The 26,152-nt window shown below is 40.0% G+C and overlaps 1 protein-coding gene across 1 annotated transcript in view; it reads left to right on the top strand.

Annotated features, from left to right (window-relative positions):
• LOC106133742 (E3 ubiquitin-protein ligase MYCBP2) overlaps positions 1 to 25,599 on the top strand; it is a 98,588-nt gene extending 72,989 nt beyond the window's left edge. The window contains exons 36-74 of the mRNA XM_060953515.1: positions 1,164 to 1,301; positions 2,239 to 2,448; positions 2,655 to 2,867; positions 3,204 to 3,344; positions 3,635 to 3,725; positions 4,289 to 4,347; positions 4,681 to 4,775; positions 5,206 to 5,302; positions 5,653 to 6,036; positions 6,357 to 6,552; positions 6,833 to 6,979; positions 7,397 to 7,531; positions 7,706 to 7,811; positions 8,144 to 8,250; positions 8,755 to 8,937; positions 9,220 to 9,417; positions 9,649 to 9,833; positions 10,193 to 10,349; positions 10,793 to 11,031; positions 11,272 to 11,394; positions 11,867 to 12,087; positions 12,491 to 12,596; positions 12,964 to 13,194; positions 13,659 to 13,773; positions 14,138 to 14,325; positions 14,622 to 14,780; positions 15,055 to 15,234; positions 15,547 to 15,660; positions 16,054 to 16,142; positions 16,414 to 16,624; positions 16,951 to 17,123; positions 17,520 to 17,706; positions 17,943 to 18,206; positions 18,406 to 18,588; positions 18,926 to 19,033; positions 19,140 to 19,340; positions 19,755 to 19,913; positions 20,489 to 20,597; positions 20,962 to 25,599. Coding sequence (XP_060809498.1) covers positions 1,164 to 1,301; positions 2,239 to 2,448; positions 2,655 to 2,867; positions 3,204 to 3,344; positions 3,635 to 3,725; positions 4,289 to 4,347; positions 4,681 to 4,775; positions 5,206 to 5,302; positions 5,653 to 6,036; positions 6,357 to 6,552; positions 6,833 to 6,979; positions 7,397 to 7,531; positions 7,706 to 7,811; positions 8,144 to 8,250; positions 8,755 to 8,937; positions 9,220 to 9,417; positions 9,649 to 9,833; positions 10,193 to 10,349; positions 10,793 to 11,031; positions 11,272 to 11,394; positions 11,867 to 12,087; positions 12,491 to 12,596; positions 12,964 to 13,194; positions 13,659 to 13,773; positions 14,138 to 14,325; positions 14,622 to 14,780; positions 15,055 to 15,234; positions 15,547 to 15,660; positions 16,054 to 16,142; positions 16,414 to 16,624; positions 16,951 to 17,123; positions 17,520 to 17,706; positions 17,943 to 18,206; positions 18,406 to 18,588; positions 18,926 to 19,033; positions 19,140 to 19,340; positions 19,755 to 19,913; positions 20,489 to 20,597; positions 20,962 to 21,083 — 6,324 coding nt within the window. The 3' untranslated portion in view covers positions 21,084 to 25,599. The remainder of the gene's footprint in view (positions 1 to 1,163; positions 1,302 to 2,238; positions 2,449 to 2,654; positions 2,868 to 3,203; positions 3,345 to 3,634; positions 3,726 to 4,288; positions 4,348 to 4,680; positions 4,776 to 5,205; positions 5,303 to 5,652; positions 6,037 to 6,356; positions 6,553 to 6,832; positions 6,980 to 7,396; positions 7,532 to 7,705; positions 7,812 to 8,143; positions 8,251 to 8,754; positions 8,938 to 9,219; positions 9,418 to 9,648; positions 9,834 to 10,192; positions 10,350 to 10,792; positions 11,032 to 11,271; positions 11,395 to 11,866; positions 12,088 to 12,490; positions 12,597 to 12,963; positions 13,195 to 13,658; positions 13,774 to 14,137; positions 14,326 to 14,621; positions 14,781 to 15,054; positions 15,235 to 15,546; positions 15,661 to 16,053; positions 16,143 to 16,413; positions 16,625 to 16,950; positions 17,124 to 17,519; positions 17,707 to 17,942; positions 18,207 to 18,405; positions 18,589 to 18,925; positions 19,034 to 19,139; positions 19,341 to 19,754; positions 19,914 to 20,488; positions 20,598 to 20,961) is intronic.
• Positions 25,600 to 26,152: the final 553 nt, after the last annotated feature.

The following is a 26,152-nucleotide window of genomic DNA, read 5'->3' as shown; positions in this document are numbered from 1 at the left end:
TCATATAGACATGACCGCTGAAAAGAAAACCTAAGAATACTAACAATCAAGATACGCTGATGAAATTGGTACACCTGTAAGACAAATCAAAATTAATCAGGCATCAAGTGTGATGGCTTTTGAAATCGGTCTAGAAAATATCTTATTATTTATGATATACTTATGCGTAGACAGGTAAAAATTTAAGTTTATGTAACCGCACCCCAAGCGTGTAAGTATAACGGAGAAGATTCGCTACATATCAAACTGATGACGTAACAAGGAGTCGGTTCAAAATACAAAAATGAAGCATTATTTACTAAATATACTAATAAGCTAACTCCCAACAGACGTCGGGAACAGAGCGCTGAAGACCGCCTCCGAATCAATCGGTTTTCCTACCTCTGTGACGCGAGGGTAGCGTCACAGTTCGTGATACATTCATTTAAAGAATGATCACATGAACGATAAATATGTTCTAGGTCTGAGACAAGGCCATTGGTCTTGAAAATTATATGAATTAAGGGTTTCCGTGTTGCCAAGCCATGCCTCGTGGCGCCTTTCTTCTTTCTTGTTTTTTCAAAATTGTTTGAAACTCATGTTTTGTTTTCTGATATAATGAAAAATTGGCTAACATGACACATACACTGAACAAATTTACTCCTGACCCTAATCCCTTAACTACACCGAGCTTTAGCATTTTGCATCAAACACTTTTTTATAGGTAAATTGTTAATGTTGTTTAATATTTCAATAAATATATGTTATAAATAGCCAAATTACACCGATAAGTTACTTCAGAGCTAACCTATGAGCGAAACTAAAAGGGTTGTAACGACCACGGAACCCTACAAAGTGACTTCGTTTTGTAACCTGATTTTCTAAAGTTTCTTCCTTACATAGAGAATATAATAGAGGATCACCAAGTTCATGATTAAAATTGAATTAAGTTTCCTGGTGAAACGCATACTGAGACTAGACGGGCGCTCCAGTCTCATAATCAAATGCGGGCCATATCCATAGGCAGTATTAAACCAACTCAAAACGCCAGATAGCTAATCATGCAAAGTAAAGGCTGATTTTCGTGGATCTAGTGGCTAAATCAGCTTCCGTTCAGAATTCTTGCAAACGTGGCATATTTGGTTATAATATATCAGAATATTATGAAGTATGTGTCTTTTCAGGTGGTGGTTCAGCGGCTGGAGGAGGCGACCGCTCGCCACCGTCGCCCCTCCGAGAGCCGCGCGGGCACTCTGCCCGACGCCAAGTACCAACCCCAATGTCGAGACACCATGCGGTACCAAGCCATCACCGTACAGCCAGTAAGTAACATTCTTAGTACGAGTACAAGTCTGCAGATGAGAGATTTAAAAGGTGGTGTTTTGACTGCTGGAGAGAACTTTCGAGAGCCGCTAGATTCTGCAAAGCGCCAAGTACCAATCCCAATTCCGCGACATCATGCTGTACCAATCATCCATCATCGTGCTACCTGCCATCACAGTTCATAGGGATAGCTTCACTAAACCACACGGTGCCTACGCCTAACTGCATTTCTGCGGCGATTGTATGGGAAACCAAACATACAGTTTCACTATAGGTCACATGAGCCAAATCAAGATTCAACCCGGAATTATTCCCTATTATACCATCCATACAACACTTTGTTATTTGTAGGAAATTTTATGCTGAAGCTCTGAAACTTTTGTACTACTTGTGTCTTAAGAAACTTAACTAGAAGCTCGCTTGTTAGGTCCGTTAGTTGATCTTCCGATAATCAAACACTTTATGCACATTTTATCTCGGTAGATAATTGAAGTGCTTGCAAATGTCTAGTTCGCTAATAAAACTTTTAATTTTCTTTGTAACGAGCTCGTTTACGTTAGGTCAAGTTTTTCTGAATGGTTTGTTCTTGTTTGGTTTATCTTTGGGTTGTTAAAATGTGTAATTTTCAACAGTATATAATTGAATGGGCAACTAGCTTTAATTCTAGTAATTACTATAAGTTTGTATGATTTTAAGATTTTAACAAAAGCAAATAGAATTCGGACGAAGATGTAAAAAATGTAGTGCTCGATGCCTAACAACACGGCAAACAGCCATCAGGGGTTCACTTTTGGGTTTTTATTTCCCCTAACTTTTATAACCTCAATTTGCTAGTTTTACTCGTAGATACGATTTTGCAATTCCAAATACTTATTCCTAAATATTAATACGAGCATAAACCAACAATTTTATCAAATGTTGTCTCTGCGTGTGCAGGAGTACCAGAAGTACTCCTTCGAAGAACTCCGATACCTGAGCCAATGGGAGGTGGTGACCGGTGGCGCTTTCGTGTCGAGCGGTCGCGTACCCACCGAGAGGCTGCCCGTGCGCGCGCAGCCCGACGGGAGCTACGTCGCCGCCTGGACGCCTCGCGCCGCCGGACTCTACTTGTTCCGGTGCACCTTGGACGACCAGCCAGCCCCTCAAGTAACTATACTCTCCTTGCTACTCTTTGCTGAAGGTCGCGTCCTCTAGGGAAAGCTAGCATCACCTGGAACCGGCAAGGAAGGGCAGGCAGCGACGTAGCTACATCGCCGCCTGCTACTGACTTATATGTAACAGTTTCAAAATCCATTTTAATACAAACGAAACATTTATTTTCGTATGATAATAATAAATATTTTGGTATTCAGGAACTGACCCTCGAAGTTCTCGAGAGCGGCTTGCCCGGGGCGGAGAGTGCAGTTCAGCCAGTCGCCGGTCCAGTGTTACCCCCTCCACCGCCGAAACTTCGTCGCTTCATAGCCAGGTTCACCGCCGGCCTGCGCGTGAGAGCCAGTCCGAGTCTGCAGGCAGAGGAACTCGGGAAGGTTCCGCCAGGAGCCAGCATAGCCATCATAGAAGAGGTAATTTCCATAGTGTAGAATTTCCAAAAATAATTTGTATTATAATGCTAACTACAATAAAGAACTCAAAAGAACGTATTATCTCAATTTGTTTTAGTTTATATGTACATACCTATGCAATAGCTTAATTAACCCTACCTAAAACAGGCACGAAATAAGGAATCATTTTGTTTAGTCTGTTTAATATATCTTGATCTTTATGACAGCAAGATGAAACTACTCCTATAACTTTGACGTAGGTGCGAAAATGACGGACCTCCAAATTTATGCGTTGAACATCTGTCATCATTATACCATATTAATAGAATACTTGACCAAGAATTCGTATTACATCAGGTGGTGAACAAGGACGGCACCTGGGTTCGTCTAACCGAGGAGGCGGCTCGGGTGTTCACGGAAGAGTCTGGTCGGATCGCGTGGTGCATTCAGCATCATCGCCACTTCGACCGCGTCATGCTAGTGTCCACCGACTCCCCGGTAATAGATTCTATATAAAATATCTTTTTATACAGTTTCCACGTTTATTAGTCACACCGATGTAACTGTACTAAAGTAATTATTTTTATGGCCAGAAATATTTCAGCGGTTCTTTACGTAGGTTCAGCACAAAAATTTAGTTATTTAATTTTTTTTGTCTCTTGCTATCTCATGTCTAATGACAACAAAACAAAAAAGAACATAAAGATTGAAACGGAGGGAACGAAAGATATTTATTGGTTTTCCTAGTTGGCTATATTTACATGATATAATAAGTGACGCTGTTTCAGACGACCGAGTACGGTCTATGGACAGAGTTCGGGGACGTTCAAGCCGAGATGCCGACATGTAATGAGGATGAGCTGGACGTCGGCACCAGCGGTAAGTTGATAGTGCGTTCTCGCTCTTCCTCTCTATCTCATCTTGACTTGTTCTCAATTGCATCCTTCCTCCTCAATACTTCGCGGCATGGGGTCTACTTTCCTACATTTGTCTGACCACATTATCCGATCTGCAGCAATTCAGTTTTTCAATCAAAATCTAGACAAGCTTTACAAGCATAAAATCATGCCTTTTTCCTAGAGGTGTAGGCAGGGACTACATCTTTTCACTTGCCACCATCCCTGCAAACTTCTTTCGCTTCATCCACATTTAATACTTTATTTATGCTCGCTCGTCGATTGTCAATTGGAAAGAGGCGAAGGAGTATCAATAATTTTTAAGGTATTTTTCGCGGCCTGAAGCTTGTATGTAATGTAATGGGTGTTATATTTTCATGGGGATGAAAGTCTATATAGTTCTAAACTGAACATAAGTTGTTATTATTTAATGCACTGCGAGACGAACTAGTCTCTTAAACCATATAGGTATTGACATCAGTAACAGACAAGTCTTAGTTACCTAAAGAGAAATGAATGAATATATCTTTTTTTGTTTTTGTAAAGTTACTTGCCTCGACGACCGGAGGTTCCCTTTTGCTGTTCTATCGGATTTGACTAACGAGGTAAGTACATAAATGTCATATTATTATAACTTACCTATTTGCATCACATGCCGTAAGAAGTTTTTACTGGCAAAATAATAATAATTTGCCTGACCTGTAAGATAGTGGTAATTATTCTTTTTTAGTCCTACGAAATCTTCAGGTAGAAATGTAGACGGCCAATTATCTACGTTGACTATCTGTCAAAATTTTCCCCGTCTGTCAAAATTCACCTCCTGTCAAAATTTGCTGCAAAGTCGTTGTATTGACATAATCTTATTACCCGCAGTTGTTTATGACGTTGTGCCTTTAATTATAGCTTTCATTTGACTAATCAATATTTTGTATGTTTAGGTGCAGTGTGAACGCTCGTCCCGGCTATACTCATGCGGCGCCGAGCCGAGTAAGCGAGACAGAATGCTTCGCAATGAAACGTGCTCTTCACCCAGGTATTTTTCAGCTATTCCATAATTTTTAGACTTGTTCTAGCACAGACATAGATGCAGCTAGTTCCTAAATGTATGTAACACCTGCCAAATTCGGTGGGAAAGAGTTTAATTCGATATCTGTTGTGATTTTGTGTGATCGTTGCTTACCAAAGTATTAATTCATTATTTTACTGCATCAGTAAAAAATATCAAAAATGTTTGTCAATTACCTCTTATTTTTCCCTGTTGACATTCGTTTTATCTTGGTTTTATATATCTGGCGATATCTAGCTGTATCAACCGCTGTAGTACTCAGTTTATAACATGTTTACGTACACGGATTCCAATTATTGGGGGAATAGGTCTTATCTATCTAATTGAATGTTAGTGCACCTCACTTTGACTATAACCATTTTCACATACACGGTTACCAATTATTTATTTCTTGCAGACGCATGCAGCGCCGCAGTAACGGCAACAGTGACGAGTGGTCGTCGCCGTTGCACCAGCGGCCTGACAACCCCAGGGACGTCGATACAATCCCTGAGGTTTGCATTCTCTCCATATTTTTATGTACAGTGGGCCACAGATAAATGCTTAGTTATCGTAGAAGTGTGGAAGGTGTTATACTCTTCTCTTCTTAACGTAAAAATGTCCATTGTTGCACCCTACTATCGAGTTGTTCAATTCGGTAGCTGTACTTGTTATCTGCACAAATACTGGCATTAGGCCCACCTGATTGTATATGGTGATTGCAATCTATGGACTACTACTAATACACAAAACAGATTATTTTGACTTACATAATCCCGTAAGGGTTAATTTATTACTGTAGATAGTGAAGTGGGAATACTTCAAAAAGAAGAACTTTTATAATAAAAAATGTTTTTGTTACCAGACTGAGATAGAGCCAGAGCCACAAGGTACAGACGAAGAAGCTGATTATGATAAAGAGGAGGACTCTGTCAGGGAAGCGGGGTGTGAAAGAGAAGCTGATTGTGACATCGAGGCGGAATGTGACAGGGAGGCGGAATTAGACGCGGAGGCGGACTTTACCAAGCAGGCGAAACAAGTAGTAGCGAGTTGTCACAGAGAGGTGGAATGTGGTAGGAAGGTCGATAAGGAGGTTGGTTGTCAGAAAGAGGCGGCCTTTGAAATGGATTGCGATATGGAGATGGATAGCGAAGTGTCAGGGAAAGCCAAGTCGAGTCGTATGGCGCAAGCCGGCACACAGACTTCGCCTGAGCCTACTGATTCACACGCCTGCCTACCATCAACTAAGGTAGGTAGAATATGAACAATGTTATATTATTACCTTATCAGATGTAATTGTGATAATGTATTCATTCGTATCATATGTGTGTGCCTTTAGAGAAACGACTGCAAATATCAGAGAACGAACATCATAACAATCAAAACCATAGGGGAATAAAGTTTATCTGCAGGCGACTGTACACATAATTGTAAATTAACCGTCTAGTGGGATCACTCGGTTTTTTATGTTTGTTTGTCTGCAACTTGTATAATGCACTCAACAACTAGTTATAATTTAAAGTCGGTTTGGTGAATTTGTCGAAGTGAATAACGTATGTTTGGTTACAGGATAACCGCATGAGCCCCAAAAGCATGGCTCGCATTCGCATTGCCAACCGTTCGCTCCCGTACCGCCGCTCGGGTTCCCCGCCGCCGCTGCCCACGCGCAGCGCCCCCGCGCCGCCGCCGCCCAAGAAACAAGCCCTCAGTCCCGCTCAAGCGGAATGCTTGAGGGCGATATTCGCAGCTTTGTTGTGGCACGAAGGTTAGTAACTTAGCCCTACTCTTACACGTCATTAAACTCGAAAGTGTGTTTTTAGAAAACAATTTCATGTAAACCAAAAAGAGATCGAAATAAGTCTCTCTCGTCTTTGCGCGTTCCCGGTTGGACCTTTCATAGCAGTGTTTCAGAGATCGTAGTCCGTTTTCTCACTTTTCTGTCTAGTTTAATTTTAAATACGTGTTTAAGGTTAAAATCCACTTTTCAAAACTGTATTTCAATATTACCTATTGAAATAATTAAAATAAATCAACATTTCTACCAGGCATCGTCCACGATGCGATCGCATGCGCTGCATTCCTCAAGTTCCACCCTCAATTACCAAAGCAGGGGGCTCGTGTGGTCACTCGCGCCTCTCACGACCTCTCTACACCCAGACAACAGAGGCATTCGGTGGAAGTGTCCAACGCTGGTGAGTTACATTTGGTTCCTTGTTTATTTCTGCATTTTGGAAGTTACCTGTAACGAAGTGACTGGCTATGTAATTCAGTCGATTTTTTTTATTGACACTGTTCTCAGTTACAGATAGATCTTTTGATTTCATTACTTCGACATGAGTATAATAGAACCTATTGACTAATGTAACAGTTTTACTATAAATCAATGGCATATATAGGATATATTGGTGTAATTTGACAACTTTGTGCGAAATGTTCAGCACAAAATGTGTTTCTCTTTTAAAGTTCAACAGGAGAACCATATACGAGTATGTTATTTGGTGAAACTATTTTCTTTCTTGTTATGTCATATAATATTGTATTATTAGTGCAATTAAATTTGAAACAAAGACGCGCGCTGTTCCCTAAATATCCGACTTTCTTCGCAACAGGCCAGTACCTCCGCATTAATGAAGCCACACTCGAGTCTTTGACTCGCTCTGGCGCCGAAGCCAGCGCAAGTCGTGCGCGTGCGCATCTCTCCGGCACTATATCTGAGGAAGACACTGGACAAGCGGGCAGTAGTGGTGAGATTTTATATTAAATTTGCAAGAACAATTGATTGTGCGAATATGATGATTAATGAGACAACTTTAATATGGACTCCTACTTTTCCAATGAAAGCTTATCATCGAGAGTCATCTTCTCCTGTCTTGCTTTCTATTAGTATTACAAAGCCTAAATAAGAACTGTTTGTACAGGGTCATCTTCATCGGTAGTAAACGTGTTGCCTCCAGCTTTGCGTGCGCTCGTCGCGTTGTGGGACGCCATGTACGACGCCGACCAACTATCATCCGCTACAGATAAGTAAGTTGCTCTTTCTTTCACCTTTAGTTATAAATATTTACGTAGATTATTCCCGAAGCACAATTTTCACGGTTAAAGGAAAAATTGCAGTACTATGAACCACCAAAAACCAAAAGGACTTTTAGCGACATCTAGCGTAAGTACATCAAACTTACTAAATAATCTCACCAGCATAATTTTACAAGGGAGGAATGCTTCTCTTACTTGTTCATTGTAAAAATTTATCTTGAAGGCGCTGCACCACGAGTGGACAAAGAAATAATATACTAAGAAATATTATGTCTTCTAAGTGTATATTTTTTTCTGAAATTACATAATATTTTCTATCGCAGAATCAGGAAAGACGACTCTGAAAAGAACGAGAACGATGAACCGCGTGGTTTCAGTGGCATCCGCAAGAAACGAGACTGGAAATCCGTCTACAGGACACCATATTCAGGTATTTATCTTAATCTACTTTTGTTAAAAACTTTTCTTGTCAATGGAGTACTCTTCTTTGTCTCTTTTTTATATTTATTTGTTTTAAGTAATACTATAACCATCGTTTGAGCATGAATCCATAGCAGTGTGATTTCAGAGCCCTTTTCACAGGAGTTTTTTGATACGGACGATTGTCATGTGACCTTCGCATGGGTTATGTTGGCGGGTTATATGTCATCAATAAAATAGTTCCAGAACGATTTGGTGTTATCTGAAATTCTTCTAGCGGTAGTTCTGTTGGCGTCCTCATCTCTCTAGAGAGGAATTTGGGATTTAAAAGTAAGTCAGGTTTTGATACGAAGCTGCACTACCTGACTGTAACCTGGCAGCAATCTTATACATCCAGTCGCCTAAATATGCCATTTTCATAATATTCTTGCCCCGTTAAAGCAGTCCGAAAGAAAACTGTCATCTACCACATTACAATCTCCCTGTATAGCTTACAATGCGATATGTTGCAAAGGTTGTGTTGTGTCAGTACGGTGCGAGTTGTGCGGCGGGGCCAATGTGCCGCCTCCCCTAGCGGCCCATATGAGACATGCGCACCCTGGTTGCCGGGCTCCTTCAACACACGGCTACGATCGCTCCGGCGCGTACAAACGGGCGGATAACGCAGACGGAGCCGCGTGCGGACAGCTAGCACAAGGTTAGTATGCTTATTTTTATGCGTTACAATAATTATCAGTCTTTTTGCGCTTGTTGGTAGAAAGGTACCGGAATCCGCCCATGTCGTAGTGGCCATTAGCTTACTCCTGATACAGGAAATGTTACCGGAGTGGGAAATTAAATAATATTTTACGAGGGCAATTATACATCTATACAACCGTCGATGCGTCTAGCTTTCGTATTGAATATAACACGCCATGGTAATTGTTTCCTTTTTGCGCTTTTAATAAATAAAAAAAGTCAAATCACACATTTATTTTAGCTCTTCAACTATGGTACATCTATTGCGAGAAGTGTCGCGACAAGGCCTTGAAAACGGCGTCGTCGGTGAAACAATGCAAGTTCAAGTCGTTCGGCGAGTCGAGCTCGGAAAGATCGGATCCGCTATCAGAAGTAGATCATAACACGATGAAGGAAAACGCTGTCTTCCTGTTAGACCTCGCACCACTAAATGATTCTGGTAAGTACATTATCAATTACCAATTAACATAATTCTCCTGTGTTTGAGAGAAAATTAGACATGGTATGTTCCTAAGCGTGCGCGATTTGGGTCTTCGAGGGAAACGGGATTTTTATATTACGACACCATGATTCTAAATTGAATGATCAGCCATTTGGATACCGGTTCGAGTTTCTTTAATAAATTCATTTTTAAAACGGCTCATGACTAACCAATTTTCTATACATCCAGAATCGGTGACCAACTCATCTTGGAATGAAGCATCTGGGCGGAGTCCCCCGACCCCGCCCAACAGTGTATGGCAGCCGGCTCCGCCATTCCAATGTCTCCAGGCCCTGGGGGCAGCCCCCAAGCCACAGGCTGAAACTACCCGCTATCACTCTTTGGGAAGACCACCAACGGCGGCTACGGCTTCGGTGAGACTGCTTTCGTAGGTTTTTAGGAACCTCTCCCAATAGTGTGTAACCCTACCACTATGGTGATCCAATATGGTTTAGATTCCCTTGCAAAGATTTCAGAGGTCAGATGGGAGTTGTTTGGTTTAAAACCTGACTGACCTTATCATTTTTAAGGCATACCTCAAGCTTCAGAGAGGTAACAATAGTCCAGAACTAATGCCAAGAGAAAGATCATCTTTCTAGGAAACCCAGAACAAGTGCCTGGTCTACGGTAACGATTTAGGTTTAGTATTATCAATAACATCGGCAGAAAAGGTTGCCAAGCTCTTGCATGATTTTATATTTTATTGACGAATTGACGTTCCATAATTTTCCAGCCCGCACCATTCGCATCTATGTTGAACTCGGGCTCGACGTATCCGCGGGTCCACCGTTCAGTTTCCATGGGGCAGGAGACTGGGCGGGATTTAGCTAACGCCGGCAGACAACCCCTCGCTACGAGAGCCCTGCCGGATAAGCAGGATACCCTCACAGGTATAAAATTAAATACTGTTCAGGCGTGTGGGTTTGTTAGAATGTTGGGGTGGAGTGGGGAGACCTTATAATGAAAGTAATTATTTCACTGTGAAGCGCATCAACAAACCATGTGCTGACGATGCTGTTTCTGTTTGGTGTTAAAGTTTTACATCAAGCGAATACCTTTTTTCCAAGACTTTGTACTAATAATGTTCATTTATAGTAAAGGAAGTGTGCGGTTCTTGGTATTTAGTAAAAAATGAACTTTGCAACTGATCGTGTAAATAAAACTTTTTGGCGAGAATCCAAATGACATGTTTTGAGTTTTGATATGTATTCGATTAGTTTGATATTCACTAAAAGTACTGTTTTAAGTGTTGGTTACTATAACCTTAAATTACTGGTATCCTTATTCTCATGAAACACTTGACAAATCTCGAATTCATATTACATCTTCGTAGGCGCCGGGTCATCGCTTCTAGCGCAGCCCAGTGCGGCTCTTCAGAAACTGGTCGGTTGCGGTTCCCTAGCCTCAGAAGCCTGTGCCGTCTCAGCTTTTGAGCCATCCAGGGTTGACCCTGAGGCACTCATGAAGAGCGCTGTGTTGAACTTCGTGTTGGCAAGGAGGGACCTACATGCATACAGGCAGAAGATGGATGCCGCTGTAAGAATCAACACCGTCAGACAGTATGCATTTGAGGTAAGTTTTACTTCTTACTTTACTCGTACATAAGACTGAAAAAAAGGTGATATTGCTGTGTAGTTAAATGTTTAATATATTTATGCGTAACCAAATATCATCAAAATCGACGTCAGGAGAGGAATCTTATTATTTATTATTATTATATTGACGCGATATTTCGCTGTTATTATTTCACTGTTGCTTAAATATTGTAGAAAGAATTGAATAATTGATTCTAAACTGAGTATATCTCTACAGGCTTTGAATTGGCTCCTCCGCTCAGCCACACAGCCTACGTGCGTACACGATGTCATGTGGTGGTTCTGCACCGCACTAGACAAGTACGCACGTATAATAACGCCACAGCATGATAACAAGGAAGTAAGTATACATTTGTAGTTAGGTTTAATTTGGGGGTAAGGATGTAAAAGTTGTTATTGGTGACGATTGTTCGTTTTAACGCTTCTTCTACAGTTGCGCTTTGATATTGGAAAGCGTAATAGTATAATAAATATGAACTCAATTTTCTTCATCCTTCTGGCGTTATTCCTGGTTACATTATCATCACACGGGGCAGGAGCCCATGTGCGCATTTGAACATGATCCTGGATTGGAATGAGCCAGGTTTTGCCACAAAGCACACTAGTACTCAATGAGTTGAGACTTCAATTTAAATACGTAAATATATTTGTCATTTCTTTGATGTCGTAGTGCAACACAAATCTTGAATTTATTTCGGGGCTAGCTGTCTGTCAAATTTGTGTGATTTGCCTCGTTTATATTTAATATTGAGGTTAGGCGTTTTTACAAGTGGAACCTTCGAAGGGTGATAACATATTTTTGTTATCCCCAGAACGAACCGTGCCGATCGGGCATGGTCCCCGCTACGGCGTCGGCCAGCGCGATCTGCCCCGGCGGCAGAGCGGCCCGGGGCGCCAGGGCCGCGTTCCACGCGTTCTTGGGCTCCGTGTCCGCACTGGCCCCGGCCTTGGCCCCGGCGAGCCCCGCCGGGTTACAAGCTGTGCGGTGCTGGGCGTTGCATTACTCGCCGGATGATCGCGCCTTCTTGCATAGGTGAGTTGTTTTTTTTTATATAGGGTACTTCGAACACCATCAAAATGTTGGGAGCAATTTCTTTACTAAGTTAATAAGTCCCTTATATGTACTTTACTTATTTGTTCAGATCTGTCAACGATTATTTTGCTAGGCATCCTATCAGAACTACACAACGAATGTTGAAGAGGAATCCCGTATGTTTTAATTACTTCTTTTAAAAAAGAAATGATAATATGCAATCCAAACCTATGTCACTTTTAGATTTCTATCTTTTTTCTCAGATTCTCAATCCACCAGTACTTTTACTCAAATGTAATTTTTTTTGCGAAATTGTATCTTACATTCTTGTTCACTCACTTTCTTGTACTACTCGTAATCGTGTCCTAACTGTGTGGTTACGAATTTAACGCTGCTCGGAAAGGTCCCAAGTGTTCAGCGTGATCAGCAAGATTCTCTCTCACGCCGAGGATAACTACGACGAGGCAGCTCTGACCTTGCACGATAGCTTCCATAGCTTCCATTCCAAGGTATGTTATTAGGACTACCAACTATCCGGAGATATCGGATTCTGGTACTATATCACCGGATAAGGATTGATACTGCGGATCAAATCGCAAAGAGCCAAAACGGTCATACAGCCTTGAATTAAAAAAAAAAAAGGTTTGTCTAAGTTTTTGCAACGTTTATGTGGTCAAGAGTTGAAAGCCTACGAAGATTACTGAATATGACTAAAATTCATTTTCAATTAATTATTCATTCTATCATTTCTGATTGACATATTTTTCGTATTTTAGTTTTAGTTGATTCTTATTTTTTTTAATTGACTTGTTAAGAAATCATTGCCCAGTAGGATAAAATATGTATCAAGAATAATAAAATATTGTTTTTCACCAGGAATCTTACGCCTGGAGTTGCCCCGACGTGACGGGATGGTGTGACATCACGGTTTCGTCCCGTCAAGGAATGGCCGGCGCCCTCACAGATGGCAGCACTGAAACCTTTTGGGAGTCGGGAGACGAGGACCGGAACAAGGCCAAGTGGATCCAGGTCTCGTACCCTGGAGGCACCATCGAAGATCGCCCGCATGTCATCTGCATACACATTGATAACACTCGAGATACTGTGGTAAGTCTGATCACAGTTATTAAGAAAGTAACAAGCTCTTCCTTTGTAACAAAAAAACAAGAAGTACAATTGTATTTGCTTATTTTACCATCAGATAAAAGAGGGTATTTGCTACATGATTTCAAGAGCTCTGCTTATTTGAATATAGTGTATTACGATTCATGTGTAAAAAAGACCTCTGATGATGACAGATCCCTGAAACTAGACCCTGAAAATCTAATAAATTGTTACAATTTATTTGACCTAGACCAATGATTGGTATAACTTCTACAATTGCTAATGATTATACGATGCAAATGGTATTCTTTATTCTCTGTGGCGTAGAATTGCGGGGCACAAGGGTTCGAATCCTGGTCAGGGCATCACGAAAATTTTGTTTTTTTTTTGACTGACTTCTACACTCTATTCTCTGATGATGAACATGTTCAACAAAAAACAACAACTAATCAGTCAGTATTTTCCAGAACAAAACCCTCCTGATATCGTTCCTGTACGCGGGCGGCTCTAGTGAAATGTTCCACATGCAAGACATCGAGGTGGACCCCAAGGCGGCCACGTGGCTCTGTTACACTTTGCCAAGTATGTACACATTTTGTTAACATTCACATAGTACGTCATTTTTATTAATTGTTTAGATATAATACAATCATACAAGTGGTGTTCTGCGTAAAAAACTTTATCGAAGAAACCCATATTGCGTGTCACATCATAAATTAGATCGCTTGATTTACGATCCGAAGATTTGATTGTTGGTTTAAAACTCTTTAATTTGAGTTAAATTGTATATTTTTATTCTAGAGGCTATCGTATTACCGAAAGGGGTCCAATTCTCAGATGCCGGTCAAAACTTTTGGTAGCCCTTTCTCATCATCATATGAAAATCTTTAGATGTGGATCTTTTTGTTTAACCAACAATACCTAAAACAACATTATTGTCCATCAGAACTAACGTGCGCGTCCGTGCGCGTTCGCTGCGAACTCCGCGGGCCGGAGCCGGCAGTTCGCGTTCGGCAAGTGCGCGTATTGGCCGCCCCCGCCCCCGCTCCCCCCACCCCCTCTAGCCCCGCCCACGTGCTACACAAGTTGTCTGAGAGCGATACGTTGCGAGTATTCCGACTGTTGACGTCACAGGTCAGTAGTAAACTGAAGGACATGTGTCAGGAGAACTATGAATGTGCAAACATGTAGTCTCTTTCTATGCTTACCTTTTAGCGAATGGTATGTGGTGTGGTTTTTTTGATGGGTGTCCGAGATGGTTGGTTAAATCAACACGATCGAATATTAGGTTCGGGCATAAGTGTTCTAATCGCTGACGTCACACCACATTCATAGTTATTTTGCCTCATATATCAATAAGTTTTATTTTTCTTAAAAAAATAGTAATTGCTCAAATTCATGATTTCAATAGACATGACTATATTCCACAGGTATTTGGAAAACTCTTGGAATGGGAACAACGCAATGGAAGCGAATCCGGAGCCGAAGCAGCCGGCGGAGAAGAACCTGTAGCCGATGATAGCGACCTACGGGAACATGTGGTCGGGATCCTGTTCGCGGGGCATAAGCTCACGTCTCTTCAGAGGCAGGTGGGTACAGACTCAATGCAGTGGTGGAGAAGAGCCTGTGACCATTGATAGCGACCTTCAGGAACATGTGGTGGGGATCCTATTTGCCTTACTGACCTCCGCAATCTTTGCAGAGACTTTAAACCTCACCCCTACCTATTGGATCATGGTTAAACATCCAGTTACGTATCCAGTTGCGCAGGTCGTCTGCCCCGTAAGGGGTAAGAACGTGATTTATGTATGGAAGAATATGTTGATGGATGAACATGATGTGAAATATATATTTTATATCCAGGTGATGTCTCACATTGTGCTCGCTATTGGCTGCGAAGCGACCCGCGTCCGCGACGACTGGGAGACTGCTTTGCTCTGTGCCGAGGCGGCCGAGCGCGCCGAACATAAAGACCCGGCAGTCAATGAACCCGTGGCGCAGTTCCACTACCAGGACAATTATTGCTTCGAGATGTTGTCTCTGGTACGTTTCGATCCGGCTCGAAGGACCATAAAGCTTATGTTGAACCGGTTAAGGATTTGATTTCCCTATCCGATATCACAAATTACCGATTTTAGTATCTAGGTCTTTGTATGTTTTGCTTACCAAAATTTACCTGCTGCCATTAGCGAATAACTGTTAGCCAAAACCAACCCATAAAATTTAGAATTTCGCTATATTTCTGTTAAACTACCTACATGAGTTTTCCCTGCTTTACTTTTTTTCTTGCTGAACAGCACAATTTAAAAAGACGTTAACTGGGCAACTTGGGCTAATTATTGCTATTTTTGTCAGCTCCTGGCTCTAAGTGGCAGCGCAGTGGGACGAGCGCACTTGGCCCAACAGACCGAGTTACTGGCAGATCTACTGGCGCTACTTCACACGGGCAGCGAGCGAGTGCAGCGACAAGTAAGTTCGATACTCTAACAATTCACAGTTTGTGCAAAGACAAGATCTGAAGTTAAAATTTAAATGAAAAATCATACCAAATGTTTTAACATTACTAGCTGTTGTCCGCTTCTTCGATAGTCGTAAAATTTCACTGACGGTCTTTTATATCCTATGTTTTTCCTCAGTGTCAAGTGTCAGTTCAGTGGTTTAGGCGTGAAAGCGTAACAGACAGACAGAGTTACTACCGCATTTAATATTAAGTATATTATGGGATATTTCGAACATCGCTTAATAATTGTCACACATTTTGGTTTCCCAACATTGGTTGACAACAACAAGGTAACGACATTGATTTTAATAAATAGAAAATACAATTATACGTAACGTACCTAATTTACTGCTTGTTTTTAGGTAATATCGCTTCTGCGTCGCATAATAAGCGAGATCCCGCCACAGAGAATGTTTGCCGCTATCAATTACAAGAACGATCCAAACACCAGGTAAGGACGTATAGTTAATCATCATATTGTCTTTAATTGCCACACATATTTCTTGATTTGTAAAATGGCGACCACGTACCGGCACAGGGTTAGAAAAGTTCTTACTATAACTGCCATAATAATAGTGTAGCTTTCATAAGGGGTATCTAATTTCAGTAAATGCTTTTTGATTTAAGTCGCCATTTACATAATGATACAGTTCTGAATTAGTTTTATAACACAAATTTTTCTTTTATGTGATTGTTGTGTTCATCAATTTTATTCATTCTAGGGTAACGCTTCTAGACCACTTAGTAGCCTACCTTGGCAAGGCTATAACCATCCAGGTGAAGGTGAAAGGCATAAGCCAAGGCGGCCCTCAGCCTTCAGCGACCATGGCTTCCAGTATCGCCTCCTCTCTCCCGAACACCTGGTTCATGAGAGGAGAAACTACCAAGAAACACGCTCAACTCGTTGCTAAGCTGCTGTCGGATATGGCGGAGGTACAATTTTTTTTTATATTGTAAAACCAAGTTTTGCAGTCTGAATAAGTTAGAATATCTTTCAGATGACATCAATCTTCTATATGGGTAAAAAGGACAGGAAGTTTATTATAAATCCGTGTAAAATTATTCATAACTCTTCGTTATAATTTTGCGAATAAGATTTGACCTTTGTTTGATGATGAAGATCGCTACACCCCCGTTTCTGTGTAAATTTCAAAGTCATCAGAATAGGATGTATCAGAAATTTGTTATGAAAAACAAAGATACAAATATTTCCTCCGTATATTATATAGATTACTTATAATAAAGTAATTCTTGTTTAGGATAAGTTATCCCGAGGCTGGGGTCCAGAAACGCGGGCAGCCTTAGCTAACTACGTAGCTCAAGTGGCACAGACTAGCGAGGAGAACCGCCACCCCTCTCGTTGTCTGCCAGCGCCCACCATGTGGCTGGCCCTAGCTGCGCTCTGTGTTTGCGAGCAGTCCTATGTTGATGTGTAAGTGAATTTAAAAAATCTTTATGTATTTTCCTGAACTTTTTAAGGAGCACATTCGGTGGTTTTCAATAATGTCATGCTCATATTTGCTTGGTATGTTATGTCCGACGAATGCTTCTTCTCCTAATTGTGCCGTTTTGTTACGAAGGTTGGCAATCATAAAGATGCACTCTCAAAATCGCTGCCAGGAATGCTTAAAGGAATGCTAAGTTTCGTAAACATTTTTTATGTGTGTAATTTTAACTACTACGTCTGATGCTGACAGCCAGGATTGACGGATGACAGCACTGACAATAAACCTAATTTAAAGAAAAATATTGTAACGCTTAATTATTGAAAGTGGACTTCATTTTTCTACAATTTTACTAAATCATGCGTACTTTTTCCATCAAACAGAGTCAATGGCACAGTCGACGGTCGAGATCCAAAGCGTGATGCTGTGATGGAAGCCCGCACTTTCTGTTCGAACCACGACGATGGCGCCACCATCGCAGTTGTCGATTGCAAAACTTGTGGCCCTCTGTGCTCTGAGTGTGATAGATTTCTTCATCTGAATAGAGCTGCCAGGACACATCAGCGACAGGTATAATTGACTATACCTACACAACAGTTCAAGAAGTTTTTAGCAGAACGTGTTACTGAAATGTTAATTTTTTATCTGATATAACGCATAATATTTGGTCTATCACATCATTTATTATGTCCTCCTCTTTTGATCGCGTGAAGTTGCTAATTTAGCTATATGTCATTTTATATCGCTAGTATGTGCGTATAGTATGTCGGTGTCTATCCTTTCCTTAATAAAATTATCATTGTCAGGTGTGCAAAGAAGAAGAGAGTGCCATCCGCATAGATATCCACGAGGGCTGCGGACGCGCAAAGCTCTTCTGGCTTCTCCTGTTAGTAGACAGAAGGACTTTGAAGGGATTGGCAGAGTTCCGTGGGTTTGACGCCGACATAGATCCGCTAGAGGGCGCCGCGTCGGGAGGCAGTGGAATGGCTGGCACTTGCCGGTTCTGCGGCACTAGAGCAACGACGGGATTGCTAGCCATTGGGAATGTATGTGCGGATCAGCAGTGTCAGGTATGAACTTAATATTGATTTCTTCTATAAAATATGTCGTTGATAACATGTCAACTGTGTTATCGTCCTTTGATGTGACATTTAAACATTTTGTATATTTTTAGTGCAGTAACATTTAATTTCACAGTCCAGTTATGGATACATACTTTGTATTATATTGAATTATAATTTTATGATAACCTATTTGTCCACCAACCAGGAGCACGGTCGCGAGGCATGCAATCGCATGTTACCGTGCGGTCACGCGTGCGGCGGAGTGCGGTGCGAGCCGGCGTGCTTGCCGTGCTTGTTCGGCTGCGCGGGGCGAACATTGCGTCAGGACGCAGACGATATGTGCATGATCTGCTTCACCGACCCGCTGCAAGCTGCGCCTTCCATACAGGTAACTTTATTCTCAGATTCAGCGTGCTTGCCGTACTTTTTCGGCGGACATTGCGACAGGATGCAGACGTAAATCTCTTGTTAATATTGTCATCTGACCTCTCAAATCATCTTGGATCATGTTTATCGTATCGAATGTCCTTGAAGGGATCCTCAGGAGCTTTTCTATCATCCAAAAAACATCAGTAAGCATTCAAACTATTTCACATAATTAGGAAATCATTGGTACATGGCTCCGATGAGGTTGAAATATGTGTACATTGAATTGATGCCGTGTTTAGTAATAAAAGTTTATTTTATTTGTTAATGTGATAATCTTACCACTATTATTCCAACAGCTTAAATGCGGTCACGTATTCCACTTACACTGCTGCAAGAAAGTCCTCGCCAACAAGTGGATCGGGCCCAGAATCACCTTCTCTTTCTCCCAGTGTCCCATTTGCAAGGTAAAGGGTCTATCTTTCCCACTAACCATTTGTAGCTTTTATAAGTAATACTCGAAATGTTAATTTCGACACCCATTTTCACATTTTTTTATACATACCTATACAGGAGGACATGGATCACTGGACCCTAGAAGATCTCCTGGCGCCGATCAAACGTCTCTACGACGAAGTGAAACGTAAAGCTCTTATGCGATTGGAGTACGAAGGAGTGGCGGCCCCTGCCGGTGGTACGAAGAAACTACCACAAGATTTAGCAGTGTATGCCATGGAGCGTTACGCTTACTATGTCTGTCACAAATGTGAAAGGGTAAGAATGGTCTCTCAAACGTTTGAGTATTGCTAGTGGTCTGATCTCCTGATTTGTGTGAGTGACAGGGGAAAAGAGATGTCTAAAGTCGCGTCTAAACACCCTTGGAGTATGAGGGCTAGTAATCTTCTCGGCACGTTAGTTTTTATTACCGGAATGTCCAGTCGGCTTCTAACGTCCATTTCCTTCAATATCCTATTCCCTAAATGTGTCTTTCTACATCTCTTTACTATGAATAAGCCTCTTGGGGATGCTAAATCAAATTTTACTCTCCCTTATTTTATTTCACCTAAAACTGTTGCTTTAGAAGATTTGAAAATTATCTTTCCGGAATACAAAATTTAACCTGTACTATCACAATAAGTATAATAATAAGACACGGACAACAGAAAATCTAATAAATTTCTTATCCAGGCCTATTTTGGCGGTTTGGCTCGATGCGAGGCGGAAACAAGTGGCCATTGGGACCCAGGCGAGTTGGTATGTGGCGGCTGCAGCGACATCGCCGGAGCTAGGACTTGTCCGAAGCACGGCGCGGACTTCCTCGAGTACAAGTGCCGCTATTGCTGCTCGGTGAGTTTGATCAACATTGGGTTTGGTAAACTCTAAGACACGAGCGAATAATCTTTATGAAATTGCTGGTCATTGAGATTTTGGCGAGTTTGTATGAGATGGTTCTAGACACATGGGCTATGCATGCTAGGACTTGTCAGTTCTTATGCATTATTTACATTATTTGGCAGAGATGAAAGAGTTATTCTGTCTACCCCACAAGGATATAGACATGACCATATGTATGTATGTAAGAAAATAAAATTATTTAAAATAATTTTTGTAGGAAGTATATTCGCAAAGTTACGTTATTCATTACAAAAGACGTGAAAAGAGGAGAGAAATAATCAGTTTTAAATTACTATATTGTTGGACATAAAATAAAAAATATTTGACAATAAAATGACTTTTTTTAATTAAACAAACCATGGCAATCGTTGCTGTGGCATACATAAAGAAGGTTTCCAAGATTATTATAATGTTTGTAACCAACCTAAATATTTGACAACCTCGACAGAGTGACATACTCTTGTCGATGTAATAAAATATGTTGTCGTAAGACTCTTGCTAAAATGATTTTGTATGTTATCCCACAGGTGGCAGTGTTCTTCTGTTTCGGCACTTCTCATTTTTGCAATGCGTGTCACGATGATTTTCAGCGCGTAACCAACATTCCGAAACATTTACTGCCACAATGCCCCGCCGGTAAGTTTCTTCTCAAATCCATTACTATTATTATTTATGTAGTAACTATGACTGTGGGTCTATTTAATTTCTACCGTTATTGTTTTTGGGTTGTCTGTTGTCTGTTAGTCACTCAGATTATATGTGTGGCTTTATTATTTGACTGTCGCAGCGCCCATGTCCATTGTTGTAAAGCAAAAATCTGTCTGTAGATTAATTGCCTATAAACGAAGCGCTGGGCAGTATGTTAGTTAATTGATTATGAAATTATAAGTTTTGAAAAAAAGACAGAGCGACACAATTCTCCATCCAATTTGGTAGTTTTTATTCTCCCCACTTCGCTTGTATAAAAACACATCCGTCAATTGATCATATATTTTTTCAGGACCTAAAGGCGAACAGTTACCAGGTTCTGCGGACGAATGTCCACTGCACATCATTCACCCGGCCACCGGAGAAGAGTTCGCTCTTGGCTGCGGCGTTTGCCGACACAGCCAGGGCTTCTAAATAGCACATCTTAAAAAACTTGATTACAATGACAGAAGGACTGTGACTACAATATGGGAACGACAAGGATAGAACGAAAAGTATTAATATGACAGCTGTCATTCTAATCATTATCAATTCAAGGAGTATACCAAAATAGACATTGCAGATCTTAGACAGACTCTTTTAATAATAACTATGGAATTGTTTTACAGTAAAAGTTATCATGTTTTGTTTCCACACTCTTAGTTATTTGTGCTTGGGAAGTCCTAATAATAATCCGGTCGTTCGGACCCGTGAATGGGTCAAAGAAATTTTTTGTTCTTTATTTTTAAATTTATTTTCTTTATTTTTTTTTTCAATCTCGATACGATGACACGCCGTTTATCGGGCGATTTTTTAATTACATAAGACATTGACGGGTCAGAACCTCTGGATCTGACGGGACTTTATCGTTTGCTTTTCAAGATCAGTCGTTTTGGGATAATTATGTACTTAGTTACTTCACAAACTGCCTTAAAGCATTGCAACATAGCTTATAGCACATCACGCGAAAACGGTTGAAATCCTAGCGAAAACCCCTCTTTGAAGAAAAGACAGACAAAAGTTTCGCAGTACAGAGAAGTTGCATATAATGTTGAGCTGTATTGTTCGTGTTAAAGATTTGCGCGGATAATGAAGCCTTTTTTGAGGGAAAAAGGCTTTTGTTAAGGCTGGAATGAGTTTGGCTAAAACATGAAGCATTGATAGCATAACCAATATCTTTATAATATTGAAGGCCGCAAGGCCTAACTAACAAATTGGCAAAATTTTGTGTAGCGATGTACATTGTATACTGGTTAGTATGAAGCTGAACTGTACTCGGACTTGAGAATCTGTCCCAATGACTCAACGATAAATATACAGACATATGCAAGGTGTCTGTGTATCGTAGCGCCAAAAGTTTTAATGTATTGCTTTTCTGTAAATAGTAGTTACATTCCAATGTAACCCTTTTGCCGAATCTACTAAATGTTTTTTAAGATTTAGAAACGAACTTTGACTTCTTCTGTTCTGTGTATGTTACACGAGAGAAGTTTAGCCATTTGTATTCGAGGCTATCGAATTAGTGTTTACTTATGTGATGAATCGTTTTAAATCTTAGAAGAAAGAATAAGTCAAAGTGCGTGCTAGCCAGAACATGGGCACTTCTCAATCTTACTGTGATTGGAAAATATTTAGTATTTTATCCGGAGTATGTTAAGTGTTAAATGTTATTATACTTACATATGTTAACAGCTGGTATTCTAGACCTTTTAGCACACTGTGGTTAAACATCTACGATAACATCTTTTAAATAACAGAAAATTGGCTTGTGTATCCGATCATAGACAGGTCATATTTTAGCTAAATACCTTCTGTCTTGAAGGTGGCAACTTCGATTCTGTAGGTATCTGCCGAAAATGCACCCAGTGTGTCATCAACTGATTTTTGTTATGTGAGTTTTACACATCTGGTAGAAATGATTTACTATGTGAAGATCTTGAATGGGCAACAACTTGGGCTTTGTGTTTTGCATTAATAATAATAACATATGTACAAGATGTTTGAAATCCACACAATAAAATAAATTTACTTCCCTTATATATAAAGGAAAAAAAAAATACAAAATAAAAAAAAAAATACATATTATATACTTACATGAAAGTGGGTAAATGTTTACGAAGGAGGAACGTTATAATTCCAAGATCCATTCTAGCACGGTAAAAGCATACCCCGGAATCCTCACGAAAATATGTGTGTCAGAATCGCGGGTGTACCTCACGAATTTAAATATCTGTTTTGGACTAAAAACGTACCTGATGTGTACCTCAGTGTACCTATCCTAAAAATCTGTGTACCTCCTTCTATGTAAAGATTTTTAAATAAAATAGGTACACCCGCCATTCTGACGTCGGGACCGCGGGTGTACTTCTAGTTAGCATATGTAGGTAAGTAAACTGTATATGTAGATTTGGTACCTCTTGTGTACCTGCAGAAACAAATATTAAGGGTGCTGAGAAAATTAAAAAAAAAGTTTTTTTTCTTCGACGTCATTTTTATTTTATAAAAATAACTACAGTATAAATAACTAAAAATAAATTATTACTAACAGGTGTCATTAATATAATTTATTTTATGTAATTAACACTGCAGTTTTTTTTAAGTAATAAAAACCGGCCAAGTGCGCGTCGGACTCGCGAACGAAGGGTTCCGAACAATCATTTTTAGTACCTATTTGTTGTCATAGCGGCAACAGAAATACATCATCAACAATCATTTGTGAAAATTTCAGCTAGAGAGCCATCACGGTTTATGAGATACATCCCGGAGATAGACGGACAGACAGACAGACAGTGGAGGCTTAGTAATAGGGTCCCGTTTTACCCTTTGGGTACGGAACCCTAAAAACGACGTCAAAAAGAAAAAACATTTTTTTTTATTTTTTCAGCACACTTAATTTTTTTTTATTTATTTAATATTTGTTTCTGCAGCTACAAATGAGGTACCAAATCTACATATATAGTTTACTTACCTACATATGCTAACTAGAAGTACACCCGCGGTCCTGACGTCAGGATGGCGGATGTACCTATTTTATTTAAAAACTTTTACATAGAAGGAGGTACACAGATTTTTAGGATAGGTACACTGTTTTTAATCCAAAACAGATATTTAAATCCGTGAGGTACACCCGCGATTCTGACACACATACGAAAATGGTGAGGCAGCATGCAGCCGGGACCAAAACCAGGAGGAAGAAAAGGAACGATAAATCTGTAATCTGATCTGTAAATTTTCATAAAATGAAATAAATATCTGCTTATGAAAGCTATACTACTAACGAAAACATCATGAATTGGAGGCGTTGTACGTTAACATTTACTCACTTGTAATATACTTAACCTTAGATTATAACCATGATTAATCAGTGTTCGTATCAGTGTTGTTGAATAAAGTTAACACTATGGACATTTTAACTTGTACTCCGCGGATAGATAGGCAAGATATTTTTGGATTCGGCATTGTGGATTATCATCGTTAAAAAGGTGATACCTAGTCCAGGATATCTACCAGTAATGGTACTTTTAAATTAGATGGTAGAAATTCAGGAAAAGGTCATATTAGGATCAAAATTTGCTTAAGAGTCAGTACCTCACGCGTGTTTTGGAGGTTAAACTTTACCTGGTAGTTCACATAGGAGGGAGATTGACTGCGAAATTAAGGAAAGTAAGTTAATTATTAGTGTTGGTCAATTGAAATAATCCTTTCCGGTGCCAGGGCCTGAGGTGCTTCAGTACTCGCTTGCTCCCTTCGGTTAGCCACGGACGCGCTCTTCGTTGGACTCGCTTTTGATAACTGCGTACACATATCGCGAAGCTGTTGTCTAAAATCCTAACTTTAACATTAGATCTAAGTTAAGTTTAGAGAAGTAGCATAACACTTCTACAGTACTGATAGATAGGCGGGAAAAGAAGAAAATAGGTTCGGCGGAGTTACGCATAACCCCAAGAGAAATGAATATCTTTAACATTCATTAGGATTTAAAACACAAGACTTGTGTGGTGTGAAATTGAAAAGAATATACGAGAGACGAGAAAAAAAGATACGAGAGGCGAGACATTATCGATTGCTGTGCATCGCGATGTTTATACGTAGTTTTCGTTCATGTTGTTAGGTGTCTAGTGTCATACGGGTATTAAGGTACAGATAAACATGCTTCATTATAGCGTGCTCGCATTTATAGCAGAGTACACACCTTACAGTTTGCTGGAAAAATATGATCACGCGTGCTGCTGTCTTTCTGTACCTTCAAATCTCATATTTTCTCGTAGCGTTACGTTTGTGTGAGACAAAAAGACTTTTAAGACGACTAAGGCTTGACTTTTAACTTTAAGCTCACGCACATGTAGCGCCGGGCGGAAAGATGAGTTATTTAATATAACATACTAACAATTCGTCCGTTTAGCCATTTGCTGTACCCTGCTTATCGGTCTCAAGATCGATTCCCTCGATAGTAATAATAAAATTAATTTGCCTATTATTCCACCAGCACAGTTAGCTTTGATAGGCAGCATGGATCTCATCAGAAGGTTAGGCTCAATCGCGGTAATAATAATAAAAAGAGTGCCTTGCGCGTCTAATTGTTCTGGTAGAGTAGTACTCTTTAGCGAAATAATGTCTCAGTGTCTACTAACGTATTTATCGACATTAATTTCAAGGCTTCTTCTTACTATACTCTTCACAACAGGGACTCTTAATATAAGTTAGGTTATGTCTAAAATTAATCGATGAATTCTCAACATCAGGAACGTCTGTCTAAAATTATTATCATTAAAAAATACTAACAAACGAAACGAGATACACACAGAGGAAATCTTTTATATATGGTATTTTAGGAAGTATTTACCGGTCGCTTTATATTGAGTTTTAAACACGACGAGTCCACTACTATACTTATTGCCTAAACTTCAGGGTTTTCTATCGAGTTATTTAAAACATACCTATTACTTAAGAGAATAGAAATTATAAATCGGTCTATTTAAGTTAGATCGGTTAGTCGGATAAAGTTTCTCACACTCCATCTTTTTCACTTCTACCTGAACTCCAATTTTCTTATGTCGGGAACAAGCTGCAACAAAAACGTTACATTTTTTAAATCGTGGAAAGTTAAATATTTCTATATGCCGAAATGAGGAGAACCTACAAACATAATCGCCTCTATTTTATACCTATTTTTAGGGTTTTTCGTTATTACAGTTTATTGTATGATAGTTGTGTCTCAATAAAATTATAATGTATTTCCATTTGTGTCGAATCTTTTGTCTAAACATAAAAGTGTGCAATAAAAATTGTTACGTAGGTGTGGTTGGTTAGCCGCGGCTGCCAGTGACCATGCTTAAAAGAATTTGAGATAAATATTTGAATTGTTAGTAGCAAGTTCTCGATGTAACATTATTAACTTTGGCCACAAATTTATTTATACCACTTCTCCTACTAGACGTATCTCTAAAAGTCACATGATATAGATACATACAAATTTTCTGTTTAATGACTGATACCTGACGGAG

Source organism: Amyelois transitella, chromosome Z (assembly GCF_032362555.1).
Source record: "Amyelois transitella isolate CPQ chromosome Z, ilAmyTran1.1, whole genome shotgun sequence".
In the NCBI taxonomy this organism is placed as follows: Eukaryota; Metazoa; Arthropoda; class Insecta; order Lepidoptera; family Pyralidae; genus Amyelois; species Amyelois transitella.
This window is presented reverse-complemented; position numbering and strand designations above follow the sequence as displayed.